The sequence below is a fragment of the Stenella coeruleoalba genome, assembly GCF_951394435.1.
Source record: "Stenella coeruleoalba genome assembly, chromosome: 19".
NCBI classification, from domain to species: domain Eukaryota; kingdom Metazoa; phylum Chordata; class Mammalia; order Artiodactyla; family Delphinidae; genus Stenella; species Stenella coeruleoalba.
In genome coordinates, this window is record NC_137165.1 from 59,838,315 (window position 1) to 59,857,238 (window position 18,924).

The 18,924-nt window shown below is 47.3% G+C and overlaps 1 protein-coding gene across 25 annotated transcripts in view; it reads right to left on the reverse strand.

Annotated features, from left to right (window-relative positions):
* The window catches only part of CEP112 (centrosomal protein 112), a 418,997-nt gene that overhangs the window by 62,929 nt on the left and 337,144 nt on the right, over positions 1–18,924 (reverse strand). The window contains exon 24 of one of the 25 annotated variants that reach the window (XM_079905665.1): positions 12,091–12,197. The exons of the other annotated variants lie outside the window; for them this stretch is intronic. Within the exon in view, the coding sequence (XP_079761791.1) occupies positions 12,147–12,197 (51 nt within the window). The 3' untranslated portion in view covers positions 12,091–12,146. Of the gene's footprint in view, positions 1–12,090; positions 12,198–18,924 lie in introns of those variants that run through there. 25 annotated transcript variants of the gene reach the window in all.

Sequence of the window (18,924 nt, forward strand, 5' to 3'; positions counted from 1 at the left end):
GAGCGATCCGCGGTGAGTTTACTGAGGGAAAAAAATAGAGAAAAAAATCGTAGAGCATTGGTGCAGGATTTATACTCAGGGCTCCCGAAGAGAAAAGAAGAGCCAGTGAGTGCGACCGTAGAGGACACGTTAAGAGGAGTGTGGAGCCACGGCTCCACGACCAACAGCCTCCACCCCATCGCCAGCAACGTGACCTTGGTCACAAGGCCCAGCGCCATCCCCACTCCCACGGCTAACACGGAAAACAAGTGGGCGGAAGTCGATCGTTTTTAAGAGCGTGCTTTTATGAGCTGGTAGATGTAATGCCAACTTCATTTCTCCCTTCAACATACATTGAACGCGTGCTCACTATTTGCCATATACTGAACTGGATGCTGGGAATCAAGCAAAGAACCAGAAAGGAACGCACGGGCAGAAAGAAGAGAACAGCACAGCCCTGCTCTCCAGCGGGTATAAGAGGCCGAGAGGGGAAAGTGGGCCAGGTGGCGGGTGGGAGGAGGGTACTCAGGGTCACGTCAAAGTTCGTATCTGGGGGAAGAGCTGAACCTGAAAAAGCTTATTGAACCCGTATGTGTATGAAATATTATATTGCACCATCGTGAGACCCAGTATCCACCATTTATTACAATGTTTCTGTTGGGAAACACGTTTCCGTTTGGGATGCAAGGGAGACATCTTCCTACAATAGCCTTGGTGGTGTGTGTAATCGATTCAAAATTTGGGGGCTAAGGGTGGGAGTGAAGAGTCGGGATCATGACACTATGAGGAGAAAAACAATTCGAGAATACGAGGCCACAAACGGGCATTTCAGGGGATGATGTGATTCTGAGGGCCTTGCTGGGAACCGGATGGGGCAAGAGAGTTACGGCAGATGGCACCCTGGGAGTCATGCTGCAATCCCAGGTCTGGATTCTAGAGATGATTAACATTGCCATAACTTTTCAGTTACAAATGGCATTTACACCGACAGAAGCCAGTCCCTAAACAATGGTGCACATAATTCAAGCCTGAAGACATTCTCGGTTGCAATGACATTTGTATTTACATGTTCCATTTCATTTAATTCCGAGAAAAATGCTAACCTTTATGACTGGGCTCCTGTTGGGAAATGTAATTTGCTCAGCTAAATAAATACGTATTATTGTAGGACTTCCGACTACACCACACTAAAAAGTCTTTACTATGAATTTTAAACCTTCCCCAGAAATAGCCTTTGAAAGGACGTCGTGTACCTCAGGCAAGTGGCCAGATGGGCAGCACACAGCTCACTCTCTCTCTCTAAACTGTAATGATCTCACAGATAGGAAGGCAGGTTAGTCCCAGAAGACAGAGAAAAACTCCAAAAAGACACTAGGAATAGAACAAAAATAAGGTTTTGAAACTGATCTGATGATTTTCAGAAATGCCATACTATGGTCACTGTACATAATTTTTATCCATTCTTTTGATTAGCGCTTTTTCGTCTCTGGCCTTTGAATCCTGGCTCTTCCTCCTGGCTCCAGGGCTTACCCTAAAGGCAGCCATTTGGAAGTACATGTTCTCGTGCGGTATCCCCCAGCGGAGGAGCTGTACTTTATAGACGCCATATGATAAACACGAAGCACTGCTTTGAAAACTTCGTTTTGGGTCAAATCTCTTTTTCCAGACTCTCTCGGCTTTCAAGTTTTAATCTTCCTGCACACCACTTCTTGGAAAACTAGTAGCTAGAGAATTTGTGCCCGATGAGGCATGGGTGGCTGAAGGTGAAAATGTTTCCAAGGGCCCCTGGCTTCTTGGCCAGGAGGAAATACGGGAAATACAAGGAGAGAAGCTGATTGCTCTGTCTTGCCCACTGATGGGCACTTGGCAGGCAGACCTCAGAAGCATCTGAAGCAATCTCAGTCTAAAAACTAAAGGGAACGATACAACTTTTTTGCCTGCAGGTATTTTTTTCTGACAACTTTTCTCTATTAATGTAAAATGTATCTATCTCAACTCTCAATACTTGACTAAGTGAATGTCCTGGAATGTTAAGGCGATATTTTGCTCTTTCTTAACTGGAAGTTGCATTTACCATTTTAATTTCGATCAAATATTTACTATTTTTCTCTAGAATATAATCAATGATTAAGTTTTCGCAAAGCACCTCCTTCAACTCATCCCATTAGGAAGACAGCCTCTTTTCACGGACCCCTTAAATTTAATGTCTATTTCATTAGCAGTTAAACATGTATTTGTATTAAATTCTATTGATTTCATTCTTGGGAGGATTTAGCTGAACTTTTGGGGGGGCACATATTTCTTTATGTTTATTGATAAAACATTAACAAATGTCATGAAACAACCCAGCCTGAACATGCTGAAACAAAAGTGGGATAAATCTCCTAAGGAGAAGGGAAAGGAAATCCAGGTTTTCAGAACTTCTAGATGGTCTAGGGGTTGATGACTGAAAGAGGACAGACCAGAAAATGTTCTTATCTTGGGGTAAAACTGTAAGTATGATTGTTTTTTCAGCCCTAAAATTTTGTCAAGTGTCGCTGCATGAAAAATTCAGAGAGATGCTATGAATGATTTGCCCCAGAGAGATGTACAGAAAACAGGAAAGAGGAGGGACTGGGCGGGGGTGTGAGGGTGAGTCTGAGGACGTGCCCCAGACGCGTGGTGGAGAATATAAGGGTTCAGGGATGCTTCGGAAATTAAATCGCTTGCTTTCTCTGCATGAGTGTTGCCATAAATTTAAAACATTGATATAACTTATTTACAAAACAGGAACAGACTCACAGATTCTGAAAACAGACTTACGGTCCCCAAAGGAGGGAAGCGTCAGGGGTGGGGAGGGATAAATTAGGAGTCTGGGATTAATATATACACACTACTGTGTATGACATAGATGATCAACGAGGACCTGCTGCACAGCACAGGGGACTCTGCTCAGTATTCTGTAATGACCTGTACGGGAAAAGAATCTGAAAAACCAATTTGTACCTGTAGAACTGAATCACTGTGCTGTACACCTAAAACCAGCACAGCGTTGTAAGTCACCTATACCCCGATAAAACTTTAAAAAGTTGTTTCTGAAGAAAGGAAAGTGCTTTCTGAGAGGCACTCTGTCTTTCCCGATTCATACACGCCACACTCGAGTGGACACTAGGCCTTTATCCGCCAGTGACCATCCGGCGGGCCGACACACGAGCGCTGCACGACCACGAGGTCTCGGCACCAGACTGGGCCCGGGGCTGTGGTGAGTGGCCCTCGTCCTGCTGGAGCCGAGCGCCCAGCGCAGAGGTGACGGCCGTCACCACGCCCGTGTGCCCACGGCCGGGAGAGAGTCCGAGCCCACAAGGGGGCGGAAAGGGTGGAGCGGAAGGCAGTCCTGGGAGGCGGCCGTGGCCAGCGCAGTACTCCTCGGGGCAGAGGCGTCAGGTCGCAGGGGTAGCGGAGGAGCGAGGCTGGGATGCCCGCGGGGCGGAGGCACGAGCTTGCCGAGGCAGTGGGTCGGGAGCCTCGCAAGCCTGGGGGAGCCCGGGACCCGGGGTGGGGGGGAAAGCCGGCGCTGGGTGCGCGGGAGAAGCGGCGGGAGGGCGAGCCTGCGGGCGACGCCGCTCAGCGTCAGGACACAGAGGGCGCCCCCCGCGCGAGGGGAAGGGCCAAGCCAAGGGGACGCGAGGCCGGGCGACAGGCCGCCTGCGGCGACGAGCGACGAGCGGGAAGGAGGTGAGCGGGAAGGAGGTCGGGGCCGCTACTGCGTCCGGGAGCGCCTGGAAGGGGCCCGGGCACGCCTCGCTGTCTGGACGCGATGAGTTTCAGGTTCCTGCAGGCTACGCCGAGCTGTGTGTGGAGGACCAGGGCACTTCCAGAAAGGTCTGGAATGCAGTGAGACCGGGGACGTGGGGTAGGGACAGGACGCTCCACGTCCAGGCGGCAGCGGGGGCGGAGGCCGCGTGCGTCACCCGGCCGAACCAGAAGAGGGTGGAAGAGTTCCAGAGGATGGACGGGATTCGAGGGCAAGAGGGACACACAGGGCCGAGCGTCGGGTGCTGCAGGGGCCGCAGAGTGAGGGCAGGGGTCCGAGGGCTGAGCAACGAGGGCGCCGCCAGCAACACAAGGAGCGGTTTCCGTGAGGGGCCGGGACCCAAGTCAGCCTGTAAAGCGAGAGGAAGCGCGCGGGCGCGGAGCGCAGACAGTGGCTCGAGGGGCCGGGCTCGAGAGCGGGGATTCAGCGGGGCTGCATCCGAGCACCCCTCCACTCTCACTGGATCGGGTCTTTGAACTCAGGATTGAACAGTTACACATACGCAGGACTTAGTAAATGGAAGCACTGTCCTAAACGCTGTTCGAGCAGTAATCATTTAATTCTCACAGCAATTCCTGCTCATCTTTCGTAACTTCCATTTTGTGAAATGAGGCAACTGGGGCCCAGAGAGCCCGGAGAGTAACGTGTTTGAGGTCCCACGGTTCCTGAACGGTAGAGCAGGATTTGAACCCGGGCAGTCTTGGCTCCAGAACCCACGTTATTAAGCCCTGCACGTCTCTGAAACGCAACACAGGCAAGCACACCTAAGAGGATGCTTTGAGCCTCAGAAAAATGAAACAGTGGGAACAAAAAGATGGGGTTTCGGGTAACACTTCACAGTTCGGCAAAGGTTGAAAAAATTACTCCAAGGGACCCCAGAGCCTGCCATTTTCAGTCCACTGTTAGCGTCCTTCCAGAAATAAAGAAGGCTGCTGTACTGACTTCGTTCACTGATCACTGGACTCATAGAAATAAAGCCATCTGAACGACACGGATTCTCAAAATGATCGGTTTCCTCTTGGAAAACGAATTCTTCGGTCTTCTCACAAACCAATCGTGGGGTGTCTGCCGAAGCTCCACGTCTATGAGGCTGTGAGAGACCGTGATTCACCGTTTCCCTCCTTCGAAACGCTCTTTAAGTTAGGTAACGTGCTTTTAGAAAGTTGCTTTTCAAATCACGACCTCTATTCTAAATTGGCCTTAAACATGTTGATTCCAAGGACAACTAGTGATAATTGTAAAAAGTCACAGCAAGCAACAAAGCCAACGACAGAAGGAAACGTTTCTCCAACCGTCCAGACAAGCAATGCCTTCGCCGAGCCCCAGTCTAAAAGCCAAAGGGAAGTTCTGCTTGAGTCACAGGAACCGCATCAGGTCGTGAGGAAGAGGCTTCGTCCATTTCGACGGCTCACATATATTTTAAAGTAAAATACATTTTACTTTATTTCCATTCTCATGTGTGTTTGAATACATGGAGCACAAGGGCAAGACCAAAGACGTGGGAGCCTTGGGTTCGAGGCTTGAAGCTGCCAACAGCTACGTGAAAAGGACCATGCACGTCCCCTCAGGTGGGCTCAGGATTTTTATCTGTGAGATGGGATGAGCATGGGAGGTGGGGGAGCCAGTTCTCTAAGAGTCTTTTCAACTTTAAGATACTATTGATCCATGAGGTATAGTGGGACTGCGATTTTAGCTGATATAAAACGCAAGTTTCACAGGAATCCACTATATTTAATACTCTGCTCATCAAACTTTGTTAAGAATAAAGGGAGGATGGAGGAGAACAGGAAGATGGTGAACTTGAGTGGAAAACTGCTATCAGAAGAAAAGAAATCGGAATAAAAACTCAGCTAGAGAAAAGGTGACTCAGGATCTGATAGACAAGACTGTTATTTGAAGTGACCAGCACTCAGGATCAGTGTTAACGAAAAAGCACCAGGCCAAGAAGGGAAGGTGGACTTGTCAGCAAGGCTGAGACAGGGCCGCAGCAAATTTGCTCACGTGGCGGAAGACCCGCTCTCTAGGCTGGGAGGGACTGCAGGTCAAGTGTACACCTCTGGCCTCTGCAGTTCAGCACAACTACCTCATAGTTCATCTTAGCTACACGTTGTGTTCAAGGAAGAAGACGTGCCTGGTCAGATGTAGAACACGAACCATCTTGTGAGGTTCATCCTGAACTTGCTCCACATTCTAACAGGAGTCCAAACTGTTTCTGCATCCTTTTCCCCTGGGAGACGTGAACTTAAAACAAGGTGCTGTTTATTGAGTATATACCAAAGAAGAAATCAGGCCAGACTCAGACTCTGTAAACAAGGATCTGCAGATACGATTTAAAAATAAAAGGAGGGACTTCCCTGGTGGCTCAGTGGTTGGGAGTCCGCCTGCCAATGCAGTGTTCGAGCCCTGGTCCGGGAAGATCCCACGTACCACGGAGCAACTAAGCCCGTGGGCCACAACTACTGAGCCTGCGCTCTAGAGCCTGCCAGCCACAACTACGGAGCCTGCCCGCCTAGAGCCCGTGCTCCGCAACAGGAGAGGCCACCGCAATGAGAAGCCCGTGCACTGCAGCGAAGAGTAGCCCCCACTCGCCCCAACTAGAGAAAGCCCACGCGCAGCAATGAAGACGCAACGCAGCCAAAAAAATAAATAGAAAATAAAAAATAAAATAAAATAAAAGGAAACTAGATAAGCCAGCTTGGAAGATAGAAAAGTAAGTAAATATATCTCTCTGAGGAATACCGATATTCCTAACCAATATTCCAAATACTGCTAACACTTGAAATAGTTGGCCTTTTAAGCAATAATGAAATACTACTGACAAAAATGATTCACTGCAGGAGAACCAGCAAGTCCAACTGTGATCTGGTCTGAGCTTGCTAGGAAGACAAGTTCACCGCGAAGAACTTGAGAAGGACCCGGTTGCCTGGATGAGGAAATGCAGGCTAGCATCGCTTTTGAACTTGGAATGAATCTGCCCCAAGGAATGGCAAGAATATAAGATGGGAAAAGAGCAATGGGGAAGAAAAGAAAAAGTAACGCTGTTGCTAAGAACGCTGCTGCTTTGTTTCATGAACTGGTCTATTTGTTTTGGCTGCGACCAAACTCAAGAATGTTCTCTGCATATTCCACAGCGCAGTTTATCCACATCAAAGGAACAATCTCTCCTTTCATCATTATTTACACATAAAAATAATGCAATTTGTGGTGCGTGTAAGATGTTACTTCTTAAAAACCTCTCGAGTCTAATTTATTAATTGCTTGAGATTTAAAGTTAAACAAGGGTGAGATGCAAATCATATGTTACTCTGGAATATTTTACCACCAAATCTTGGTTTATTAATGAGACGCTGAGCAGCCATGTGAATATTTATTTAGGTGGTTAGAGGGCTTTCTGAAGGGTCCTGGAGCAAGTGACAGAAACATAAAAGCAAAAGGGTCCTGCCTCTCAAAAAACATGGGGGCTGTGTCTTTGTTTTTAATTCTACTCTTTCCTCTGTGCTTCCAACATTAAAGCATTCCTGTAACCCACCAACCACCCCAGATCCCTTCGCTCCAAACCTCTACTTTTAGCTGCTACTACTGCTGCTATGATAGCAAAAGACTCCTATTGGCATCCCTGGAAATGACATTTGGGTCTTTTTTGATGGCATGACAGCATCACATGAATTTTTTCCAATTATATGCATTTGGAAAATATAATCTATGTATGAAAACTAGGTTTATCGTCATTAATTTATTGATTTATTGATTTGATTTGGCGCAGTGGCTGAGAGTCCGCCTGCCGATGCGGGGAACACGGGTTCGTGCCCCGGTCCGGGAAGATCCCACGTGCCGCGGAGCGGCTGGGCCCGTGAGCCATGGCCGCTGAGCCTGCGCGTCCGGAGCCTGTGCTCCTCAAGGGGAGAGGCCACAACAGTGAGAGGCCCGCGTACCGCAAAAAAAAAAAAAAAAAAAAAATATATATATATATATATTTAATTGTAAAAAAAAAAAAGGGTACCTGTCTCTCAGCCTGTCCGTGTCAGCGTAGATCACGTAAACCACAGTAACAAATACGTATGAGTCACTCCCCCTCTTCCACGGTGGCCCAAACTTGAAGCTGCTGCTCCCACCCCTGAAGACACCACCAGCTCTACTCCTCAGGCCCCTAAATTACCGTCTATGTCTCCCCTCCCCACTTCCTGCTCTAGATGCTAAGTCCTTCCTGGTCCTTCAAGTGAGATGAGCTCATCTAATTGTTGGGAAGAAAGTCTCTGATGAAACAATTTCACATTACAGCATGAACTTCTTCAAGTGGTTCAAGGTGTTAACACATCAAGGACCTCTGCATCTTCAGAGAGGAGTTTGCTAACCCAAAGGCTTAGGTATCTGATTGCAGACTGTGTGTGTGTGTGTGTGTGTGTGTGTGTGTGTGTGTGTGTGTGTGTGTGTGTGTGTATCCCTTACTTCTTTTAACTGCAGGCTTGGTGCTAATGTGCTTAAAGCTGCCTTAAAATACAATAACAGACATAAAATTCAGCATATAATAATTCGAGATTATATTCTTTAAGTCAACTAAGTCTTTATTTTTGGGTGCCCAGTACTGCGGGTGCGATGCAGAAACCAGAAACAAGAAGAGGATCACTAAGCATTAATGACAGAACCTCATGAAAGTATAAGGCTCCCCAGGGCCCGGGGCAGTCAGAGAAACTCCCCAGAGGAGGCAGGGAGGGCCCCGAGATGGCCTCGGTGACCTCAACAAGGCTGAGGACAGACGAAGAGGCTGCAGTGAGCACGAGTGAAGGCAGGACGCGGCACTGCCGTGAACCTGAGCACAGCGAGAAGTCCAGCTTGGCTAGAACAGAACATACATGCTGAGGAATGCTGAGAAACCTGGACGGGCTCTGAAAGCCGGGCGCAAGAGAGTGACCTTGTCGTTAAAAGAGATCCTTTAAATTCAGTTTAGTAATATGACATTGTAAGAAATGAAAACATCATCAGAAGACATAAAATGAAAAATAAAAAGTCCCATTTCTCCAAAATAACCAGTTACCCATGTCTGAGATGCATCCCGGCAACTTTAGATGTACACAGCATTCTGCATTCGTTTCACTTACTAATGTCGGCAATCCTGTCTCACTTTCACAGAGGTCTACTTCATTCTTTTAAAATGGCCTCATACTATTTCATTGCTTGCATGGACCATAATTTATTTTCCCCTAGCTTTTTGCTCAAATGGCGCTACAAAGATATTGCAGAGCCTGGCAACTAGATCCACGGGACACATTCCTATGAGTGGAACCAAAGTTCAAAGGTTCTGTGCACTTGAAGTGGCAGCGCATTCCCCCACACTGACCTCCGAAGAGGCTGCACGGATTTAAACCTCCAGTAACGCTGCTGCATCATGGGCTGGTTTTTCAGGTTCAAAATTTATGCCCATCAAGTGGCAGCCAGGCCCTTCCGAACTTTGCAGTTTCGTTACATCTTTAAATGAGGAATGAGAGTAAGCGCGCTTTCCCATATTTACTGGATATTACTTTTTGTCTGTGAGTTCTGTGTTCATATCCTTTGCTCTTCTGGTCCACTGGCTGGTTAGTGTTTTCGTATTGATTTCTAAGCACTCTTTGTACGGCAGGGAAATCGGTGATTTAAGATTTCTCTGGCAGAGTTCTTCATGCTGGACCGGAGCTGAGAGTTTTTGGCAGGGACACCAGCTGAGGGAGACTGTTTTAAATCAATCGCAAGTTAAGAAGGGCTCTGAACAGGGTCCTATCAGAGGAATAAGAAATACATTTTAGGACTCTGGTGATACACTTGAGATAAACGGGGATGAAGGAAAGAAAGGACAAAGACGGGCCCAAAGTTTCTAACAGGAAACAGAAAGACTGGGGGTAACCCTGATAGACTGCAAAGAAGAGCCAATTTGGAAGGGAAGATGCTAACTGCATGTTGCAATTACTGAGTGTGAAACAGTGGTGCCTTCTCCGAAAGAAGACGATTTACAGGCAGTGGGAGACGCGCGGCCCAACCAGGAATCAGGCAAGGGGTCTGGGAAGCATCTCTATAGAAGTGACAGCTCAAGTCACAGGGGAGATGAGCTCACTGTGCGGGGAAAAGGAGAAGCAAAGCCCAGGACACGGACTTAAGGACACCCACGAGGAGGGAGAGAGACCAGCAGAGGGGACAAGCCAAGAGAAGAGTGAGTTTCTACAGCAGGGGTGAGCAAACAGTGGCCAGTGGGCCGTATCTGCCACCTGGCCCATCTTCCTAAATAAAGTTTTATTGGAACATAGCCTCGCCCACTTGTTGATCAACTGTCTAAGGCTGCTTCCACACCACAACAGCAAGAGCTGGGTAGTTGTGACAGAGACCTTATGGCCCACAAAACCTAGAATATTTACTATCCAGCCCTTTTACAGAAAAAGTTTTCCAAGCCTTGCTCTAGAAGGAACGTTGGTCAATTCGGTCAAACGCTGCATGGAGTTGGAGGATGATTAGAAGTGGGGAAACAGCACCCAGTTTAGACGAGAGTTAGCAGGTTACTTTGAAGACTGTGGCATTGGGATTAGAAAAGGGGCTTTAAGGGAACATTTGGTAGAGTTGACTCATATACATCAGAGAGAGCAGAGCACGAGGTTGGCGGGTAGCTAGAAAGCGTACCAAGGAGGGTGGTGAAACGCAGTCCATCCACCCATCTGTCCTTACACCCCTTGTATTGGGAAGGCAGACGGTCCTCATGACCGGGGGACCAGAGCTGGAAGCAGGGGGAGGGGACCATGGCAGCTGAAGGCTGGTGAAAGTTTAATAACGCTGGGAAAAGCTGGCTCTCAAGAAGCATTTGCAGCAGTGTGCCCCGATTTCCACGGTGCACGTGCCCCAGCTGGCAGTACTCCTGGTAACGTACCAACGGGCTCCTTCAAGCCAGCACACCAACTGGGTGATGCTGTCACCAGCGCCGAGGCCTAGGGAGACATGAGCAGCGCGTGGAATCCTTTCCCAGGAAGTCCTGGGAAACAAGAGGTAATGTCATGGCAGGTGGAAGGAAAAGGCACGAACTTCAATACTGGGAAGTGGTGACAGAGAGGCTGGCTGAGTCACCAGGCACGGAACAGGAGCTCAGCTTCTGCCAGAGGGAAAGAGCCATTTGTGGTGAGACATGGCCAGATTTTTAAAATAAAATTAGCTTAATATATTAAAGTCATTATCAAGTCTTCTAATAATTAGGATCCTATATAACCCAGCGCTTCTGAATATACACATGTATGTAAATATATACAACTACCTGTATAAACACCTACGTATACATGGTAATCATTCAGTCACTTTAGTTGTTGCTGCCTACGTAATGATGAAATTATATATTTCAGTCCATCATACTGACATTGAAATGGCTTCTGATACAGTTCAGAATTATTAAAGATGAAAATATTTCCAAATAGTTATTTGTTACTTTTTTATACATTAAAGAACCTGAACGATACATCTATATTCCAATGTCTGATTAGCCGAAGCCATTCGTATTCTGGACGGGGCGGTAATTAAACTAACCGCGCAGAGTCGCCTAGTGACTCTACTCCTGAAGGGAGTGCCGTCTGCGCCGCCAGGGCGGGAGGAACCTGTCTCACCTGCACGCCTTCAGTCGCCCCCACTCAGTCACGCGCTCAGCCATCCACAGCCCTACTCCATTCCTTAGTACACACAGGCGAGGTCCCAGGGGCTAAAGGCATTTTTCGTAGTGCTTGAAGGTTTTTTTCCCACTGAACAAATAATCTTCAACTGGTCTTTAAATAAAACAAAAATCTGCCAGAGAGCAGACCTGGAGGAAAGGCGGGGGCAGAGCACTTGGGGGGCCGTGCGTTTCTTCTCCGCTCACGCACTGCCATCGCGCCTCCTTGCTCTAGCAGCAGGGTCATAGTTCACGGCCTCACTGTATCCAAGCCCGTCTTCTGCAGTACCCTTCCTGGACAATGGCACTCATGCTTCATGCTGCCGTGACTGAATGGCTGTCTTCCTTTCTGAGTGAGCAGGCAAGCCTTCTTGGGTGGGATGGAAAATACATCTCTCTTCTTAGCGTCATTCATTCCGATTCTGCGCCCTCCACGCCCTTAGGACGTGCAGGCAGGGGGGACGACAATTAAATAACGAGCGAGCGGGTCCCAAACAAAGCCATGTGATGCTAGGCACTGAGCTTCCTCTGTTTCCCAACGCTCCTGAAACCCCACAATGAGGTCTGTAATTTTATGCTTTGAGAAATGGATTCCTGTAAGCTGTTAGCACAGTGAGAATTGCCCAATCTTATGAAATGTTCTTTTTTCCCTCCCTCAAGCCCTTCGGGTAACACAGACCAGATTTCTAGATGTCCTACTGGCAGCCGACCTTTTCTCGTGAACTCTAGTCAGTGGCCAAGGGAGAGGAGCGTCCGTGCTTTAGAATCTCTTTTCTGGGCCTGCAAGCAAAAATTTGATGACATTTCTCCTTGATATGAAATCTCTGCTCGGACATCTGGCTTCACAGTGAGGAACTTTCAATACACCAGCTTCAAAGAAAGGGCTTAGCCGTGGTGGGGCATGATGCCAGAGGAATGTTCCCCGGTCTTTCCATACAACTATTTCTATCAGTTTCCCCCCCATGAACTTCTGGGAGTTCAGCAGAGAGCAGTCACTGCCGAGCAGATGACTTGGCTTTGGGGTACAGCCTGGTGGGACCTCCCACTGGAGTGCTGGAGTACAGAAATTATGTGTAAACAAGGTGTAGGGTATTTTATTGGAGTCTGCCTATTGGGCAAAATATATTACTGTTACCGCAAGCCAGTTACTTCTGCATATCTGCTATAGCATCACAAAATATTTACAAGTTTGCTGCCATCAATTAAATGAGAATAAAGTGACATGATTAGTTTCCAGAGCCTTGATTTATGTGGTAACATCATTCAGTTACTCAGTATATTTCTAGAACTTCCACTAAGCCATGAACTTCAATAAGTGGTTGCTCTCAAGAGGCTGAGAGTCTACTTGGTGATAAAGAGAAAGAATCAAATACAGGTCACAATCTCCTCTTCTCAGTCCCCAAATCCTCCTCAAATCATGAATTGTTTTTGAAAGGCTGCGGTTAACTTGTGAAGCAACAAAACCTGACTGACGCTGTGAGGGTGTTCAGAGTTCCTATTTGTCCCGTTTGGGGGATTCACATGCACCACTCTGCACGTTGAGTCTGGGTGCAGCGTGTTGTCCCAGACGCACCTGGAGATAAAGACAAGCACTATGCCACCTCCCTAGACCTGCAGATGCTGATTTGCAAAACACATTCTAGGTTTTGGATAAGGGGTTGGGGACCACCATTACAGTGCAGAGAAAACTTCAGTAGAGGAAGGAGCAAAGCTGGCATGGGCTTCTCACTCAGACACCTCACAGAAAGATGACATTGAAATCTTAAGAGAAAGGACTCTACAGGGAGCTCGTGTGATCACAGAGAGCGTGAAGGTTGAGGGCTGGCTGTTGATACAGTGGAGAGAAGGGCCACATCTAGACAAGTGGTTCTCAAAGTTTTGGGTCTCTGGACCCCTTTACACTCTTAAAAAATCAAGAACCCCGAAGAGGTTTTGTTTATGTGGGTTATATCTACTGATATTCACTATATTAGAAATTAAAATTAACAACTATTAAAACATTTATGTATTAATTCATTTAAAAATACCAGTAATAAACCCATTATGTATGCACCTAAACATATATTTTAAAAATAAAAGTAACTACTTTTCCAAAGCAAGAAAAAATTAGCGAGGAGCGTGGCTGTGTTTTATACTTTTGCAAATCTTTAACGCCTGGCTTAGTAGAAGGAGCTCGGTTCTCATCTCTGCTTCTGCATTCAGTCTCTTACGAGACGTTGCTTTGGCTGAAGTATAGGAAGACAATCTAGTCTCACATGGGTAAGCAGTTGAAAAGGGAGGGGTCCTTTAGTAACCTTTCAGAAGACTGTGGATATTCCTTGTGACTACATCAAAAATTGACAAGCGGTAGTTTCTTAAAAATGTTATTAGCTGCCATGTGGAATCTGAAACTCTATCAGTAAACTCTGTGTACTGTGAACATTAAAATCCACTGGTCCACTTTGTTTTTTGAGTGCGTCTTTCACCTATGCGTGATTCTGTAACAACAGTGATTTGGAAAACACTGGTTCAGAGTTTTATAAAAATCTTCCAAATGTTGATACACTTCACTAATTCTTCCCTGTTTCTTCCCGTGCACATCATTAGTAATACCACTGATCTCATCGGAAAAGTCTTCAAGTACTGGGAAGCTGTCAAGCTTGCAGTGATGATATAAGTTTTCCAAATTCCTAATTTTTGCTTGAAAGCTCAAATTTTATCATTAGCAACAATATAGTCAGTTGCTATCCTTGAAGCATCAGACGCACTTCCTTCATTTTCAAGAAAACCTCTGCCAGGCAGTCAGAACAGAATATGCGGAGTTTGCCTTTCAATCGTCCTTCCAAGTGACTAGAGTTCAGCTCACACTCAAACAAATGCAGAACTGCTTCTCCTCAAGACAACCATCCTACTTCAGTATGCAGCAGGAGCGCTTTATGTGTACTTCCTATTAATATTAGAAGATGTGTTCTCAGGGCTTGGGATTTAATAAAATTAATACTATGTGTTTCAGTTTTTCTTAAAGCACAAGTGTGTGGTGGTGAAGAAAATGACTACCCATGCAGTTCAGTGTCAATGCCATGTCTCATGATCAAACGCCAGCAGCTTTATCCTCCACTGCTTTTATGCCATCAGTGCAAATGTGAACACAGTGAAAAAGGCATCTGATGTCTTTGTCCTATTATGAAAGTAGTTTTGACCTGGTGGAGCCCCTGAAAAGATCTCAGGGGCCCACAGGGGTCAGGGGTCTGAGGACAACACCTTGAGAACCACTGGTTTAGGTGGTGAAGTGTTTCATACGCCATGCTACAAGCGTAGACTTCATCCCGTAGGCAATGGAAAGTCACCGATGGATTTTAAGAAGCAAACCACATACTCATATCTGTGTTGTAGAAAGATCCCTTTATGGGACTTCCCTGGTGGTCCAGCGGGAAGGAATCCATCTTCCAACGCAGGGGACATGGGTTAGATCCCTGGTCAAGGAACTAAGACCCCACGTGCCGTGGGGCAACTAAGCCCATGTGCCACAACTACTGAGCTCGCACGCCTCAACAAGAGAGCCTGCATGCTGCAAACTACAAAGCCCACACGCCCTGGAGCCCACGCACCACAACTAGAGAGAAGCTTGCACGCCACAACTAGGGAGAAGCTTGCAGCCACAACTAGAGAGAAGCCCACGCGCCACAACTAAGAGCCCGCGTGCTGCAACTAAGAGCCCACGTGCCACAGCTAAGACCTGATGCAGCAAAAAAATAAATAAAAAAAAGAAAGGTCACTTTATCAACAGTTTGAGGGACAGATTTGAGAGGGGCAAGCTACTGGCAGTGATTCTGCAAAAAAGGGATTGTAACAGGCAAAGTCAAAGACATGAAGGTCTAAGAAGGTAGGAGCTAGTGATTGAGGGATGGAGTGTGCATTTGGAAATATGCAGACGTTATTCTAGGAACTGACCTTGGGGAGGGAGGGAGGCAAAGAATTCATTCAAGGGGGCTTCCAGAATCTGACTTGAGTGACTGGATGATGGTGGTACTTTAATTCTTATAATCAGTACAAGAAGAACAGGTTGGGGTGAGAGAAGAGTGGGAGGAAGATAAAGTCAGTTTATGGTGTATGTAGTTTGAACAGCCTGAGGGTCCTCCAAGTGAAACTGTGCAACAGTACGTAAAAATGTGGACTGACCGCCTGCCAGTTCAGGGGACATAGGTTCCCTGGTCTGGGAAGATCCCACATGCCGCGGAGCAACTAAGCCCATGCGCTACAACTACTGAGCCTGTGCTCTAGAGCCCGCGAGCCACAACTACTGAAGCCCGTGTGCCTAGAGCCCACGCTCCACAACAAGAGAAGCCACTGCAATGAGAAACCCAGGCACCACAACGAAGAGTAGCCCCCGCTCACCGCAACTAGAGAGAGCCTGCATGCAGCAATGAAGACCCAATGCAGCCATAAATAAATAAATAAATAAAAATAAAATTTCCATCCTGTTAAAAAAAAATGTGGATTGAGAGCTCAGAAGAAGTCTGGGTGGAGGTGGAGATTCAAAATTCATTTGCGTGGAAGTTTACATGAGGGGCTGGGATTGTCCAGGGACAGCACATACAAAGAAAACAGAAGAGGCTTTGCTTAACACCAATATTTGAGTGTCAAAAAGAGGAAAAGGAGACAGGGGATGGGAGAAACGGTTTCAGGATGGTTGGTGAACTGGGAAAGCACTGCCATGGAGCTAAGGCAGTTTTCAGAGCCTGTTTACTGGCAGATTAAATCACTGTTCATAGATGCTCATGGTCTCAGACTAGAGAGGGTATATGATTTCCCTGCCCCACTGATGTGGATGGAAATGAAGCTGAGGCTGCAGGGACTTTTCTCCTGCTCATGTTTTGCCCTCCTGTAATCCACCATGAGGAGGACACCCAGGCAGCTACTAGTCCAAGGACATTGTACAGACAAGTAGAGCAGGCCTGAGCCCAATCTAAAGCCTGGAGTCAAAGCACACGAATGGTCCATAGATATGTTTTAAGAAAAACAAATGTGTGTTATGACAAGTCACTGAACTTGGGGGATCGTTTGTTACACAGCATTGTGGCAACTGCTGACTAACACAGGTTCCTTGTTAAGTGTTATTAAGGAGTCAAACAGGCTTCTAAGGTCACAAAGGAGACTGAATTTCCCTCTCCCAACACCAAATGAAGCGAGTAAATATGAGTAAAAATGAGCAGAAAAGCACTAAGGCACTGAGATAGGGTAGTAAGGTGGACATAATGGGAAAAAACCCTCAAGGGCTTGTGGTGAAGGAAACAAACATGACTCTGGAGACACTACAGCATTTCAGTGACTTGACTTCAGAATCTGCCCATGTCCCCAAATTGCTACTTTGTTAGGGTTAACAAAGCCCCAGGACTTCCCACTAATACCACCAACTTTGAAGACAAGGACACTGTGTGGGGAGCCACAGCTTTCTCCTCTTCTGGCTGTGGAATGGGTGGGAAAACAGGTAGAAGTCAGGGCTGTCTACCACTGAGGAAAGTGAAGGTGTCCAGCCTTCAGGACGACACACCAAGTTGGGATAATCCAACCCCCAATGGATTCTGTGATGCCCCCCCCACCCCATTAAGGTAGTGCGAACTCAGCAACTGAACAGTCAGCCCAACCAGACTGCAGGCACGTCTCTACTCCAGCTCATCCTCCCCTTCCCTCGGGTTCCAGAAAACACAGAGACACTACAAATAAGTGTTACTGGTGCAGGGGAGATGCGCTGTGTTTCAGAAACATTTGATATGGGACGTTGAACGTTTAGAGGGACCTGGTTAACTGCTGAATGTATCCTGGTTAATCTATTAAACTTACCAGATAAAGAAAGACTGCTCCAGGAATCCCCCAGAAAATGCAAATCACTGACGTGGGGGAAAGCTCAAACCTTGCTCAGCCTTCTCCACAGCAATGTTAACTGCTAGATGAGCCATGTCTAAGTTCTCAGGGGAAACAATGAAAACAAGTATATTGTGCCATCTAACGTGTCATTCAAACATACAGGTCATTGGCAGACATTCTTTTTTTTTTTTTTTGCAGTAAGCGGGCCTCTCACTGCTGTGGCCTCTCCCGTTGCGGAGCACAGGCTCCGGACGCGCAGGCTCAGCGGCCATGGCTCACGGGCCCAGCTGCGCCGCGGCATGTGGGATCTTCCCGGACCGGGGCACGAACCCACGTCCCCTGCATCGGCAGGCGGACTCTCAACCACTGCGCCACCAGGGAAGCCCAGTACCATGAATCTTGAAGGAACTACTTGACCATGAAATCCAGCCAATTAAGAACCACATCAAAGTAAAACCTTCGGGAATGGAAGTGCAAAAGGCTGGGGTATAAAAGGCCTAGTGGTAAGCACCATGTCGTTCATGTCCTTTAAAGACAGCATGGGTATTAAACTAAGGGCTATGGTTAAAGACAAACTGTGAATATCGTAAACCCAGACGCTGTAAAGATACAACACAACCCCAGGCAGGAGGTGGTGAGGGGGCGTAATGGGAACGACTGTGAGTGTTCTAACCTACTCAGCTTTCAGCCCCGAATCAAATTCTGCCCAAAAGTTTAACAATTCCTCCCGTTTTAGTCCAGCTTCTTTCATCAGCTGAATTTAAGTAAAATTAACTTGAGATTTTTCTAAAACTAAAAAAATACCGGATCTAGAGTATTAACCCATTCTGTACGTCTCTCTGGCTTTCCTTCTCTTTTCTCCTTATATGTAGTCGGATATCTGAAATGATGCTCATCTTAATGCCAAGATGGCTATTTCTGGGTGATGAAATCTGTGGTGACTTTAAATATTTTTACCTTTCTGGCTCGCTGCATTTTGAATTATTTACGAGCGTATGCCATTATCCATTTTTTACAAAAATAGAGTAGATTGTCTTTAAAAATATGCCCTGATTAGTTAATGACCAATGTTGATTCTGGGTGGTAGGAATATAGACACAGGTTTTCCCCTGTACCGTTTTGTGCAGGTGAGGGGTAAGAGGAGATGGCGCTGGACGCTGGGCACAGACCACTGCTGGGGATCTACGTGGCCTCACAACCTCTTCTCCTCGCCCCTCTGAGAGGTGGTGACCGTCTCCCCTCCCCCTGGCTCGGGGCTGGCCCTGGGACCTGGCTTGACCGACAGAATGCGGTGGGAGCGCCACTGTGAGCCTCCTACGGTAGCCGTAAGGGAGGCGCAGGTCTGCCCTCACCGACTTGAACCCCACTCTAGACAGCAGCTTCCACGTACAACCCCCTATGCTACCCATTGAGCAGAAGACCCGCCCAGTCCAACCCTGCCCACATCTCTGATCCACAGAGTCGTGGGCACATAACAGAGCTGTGGCTTTAAACTGCCCAGTTTTGGGGTGATTTGTTCTACAGCAGAGAGAGCTCTTCTTAGAAGCTTGACTCAGCAGGTGAGGAGTGGGCTAAAGCAGGAAGTAAGTGATGAAGACCCTTTGCTTTCGAGGTCGGGTGCACCGCGGCACGAAAGAGGCGCTCGCGGGACCGGGCTGCTTCT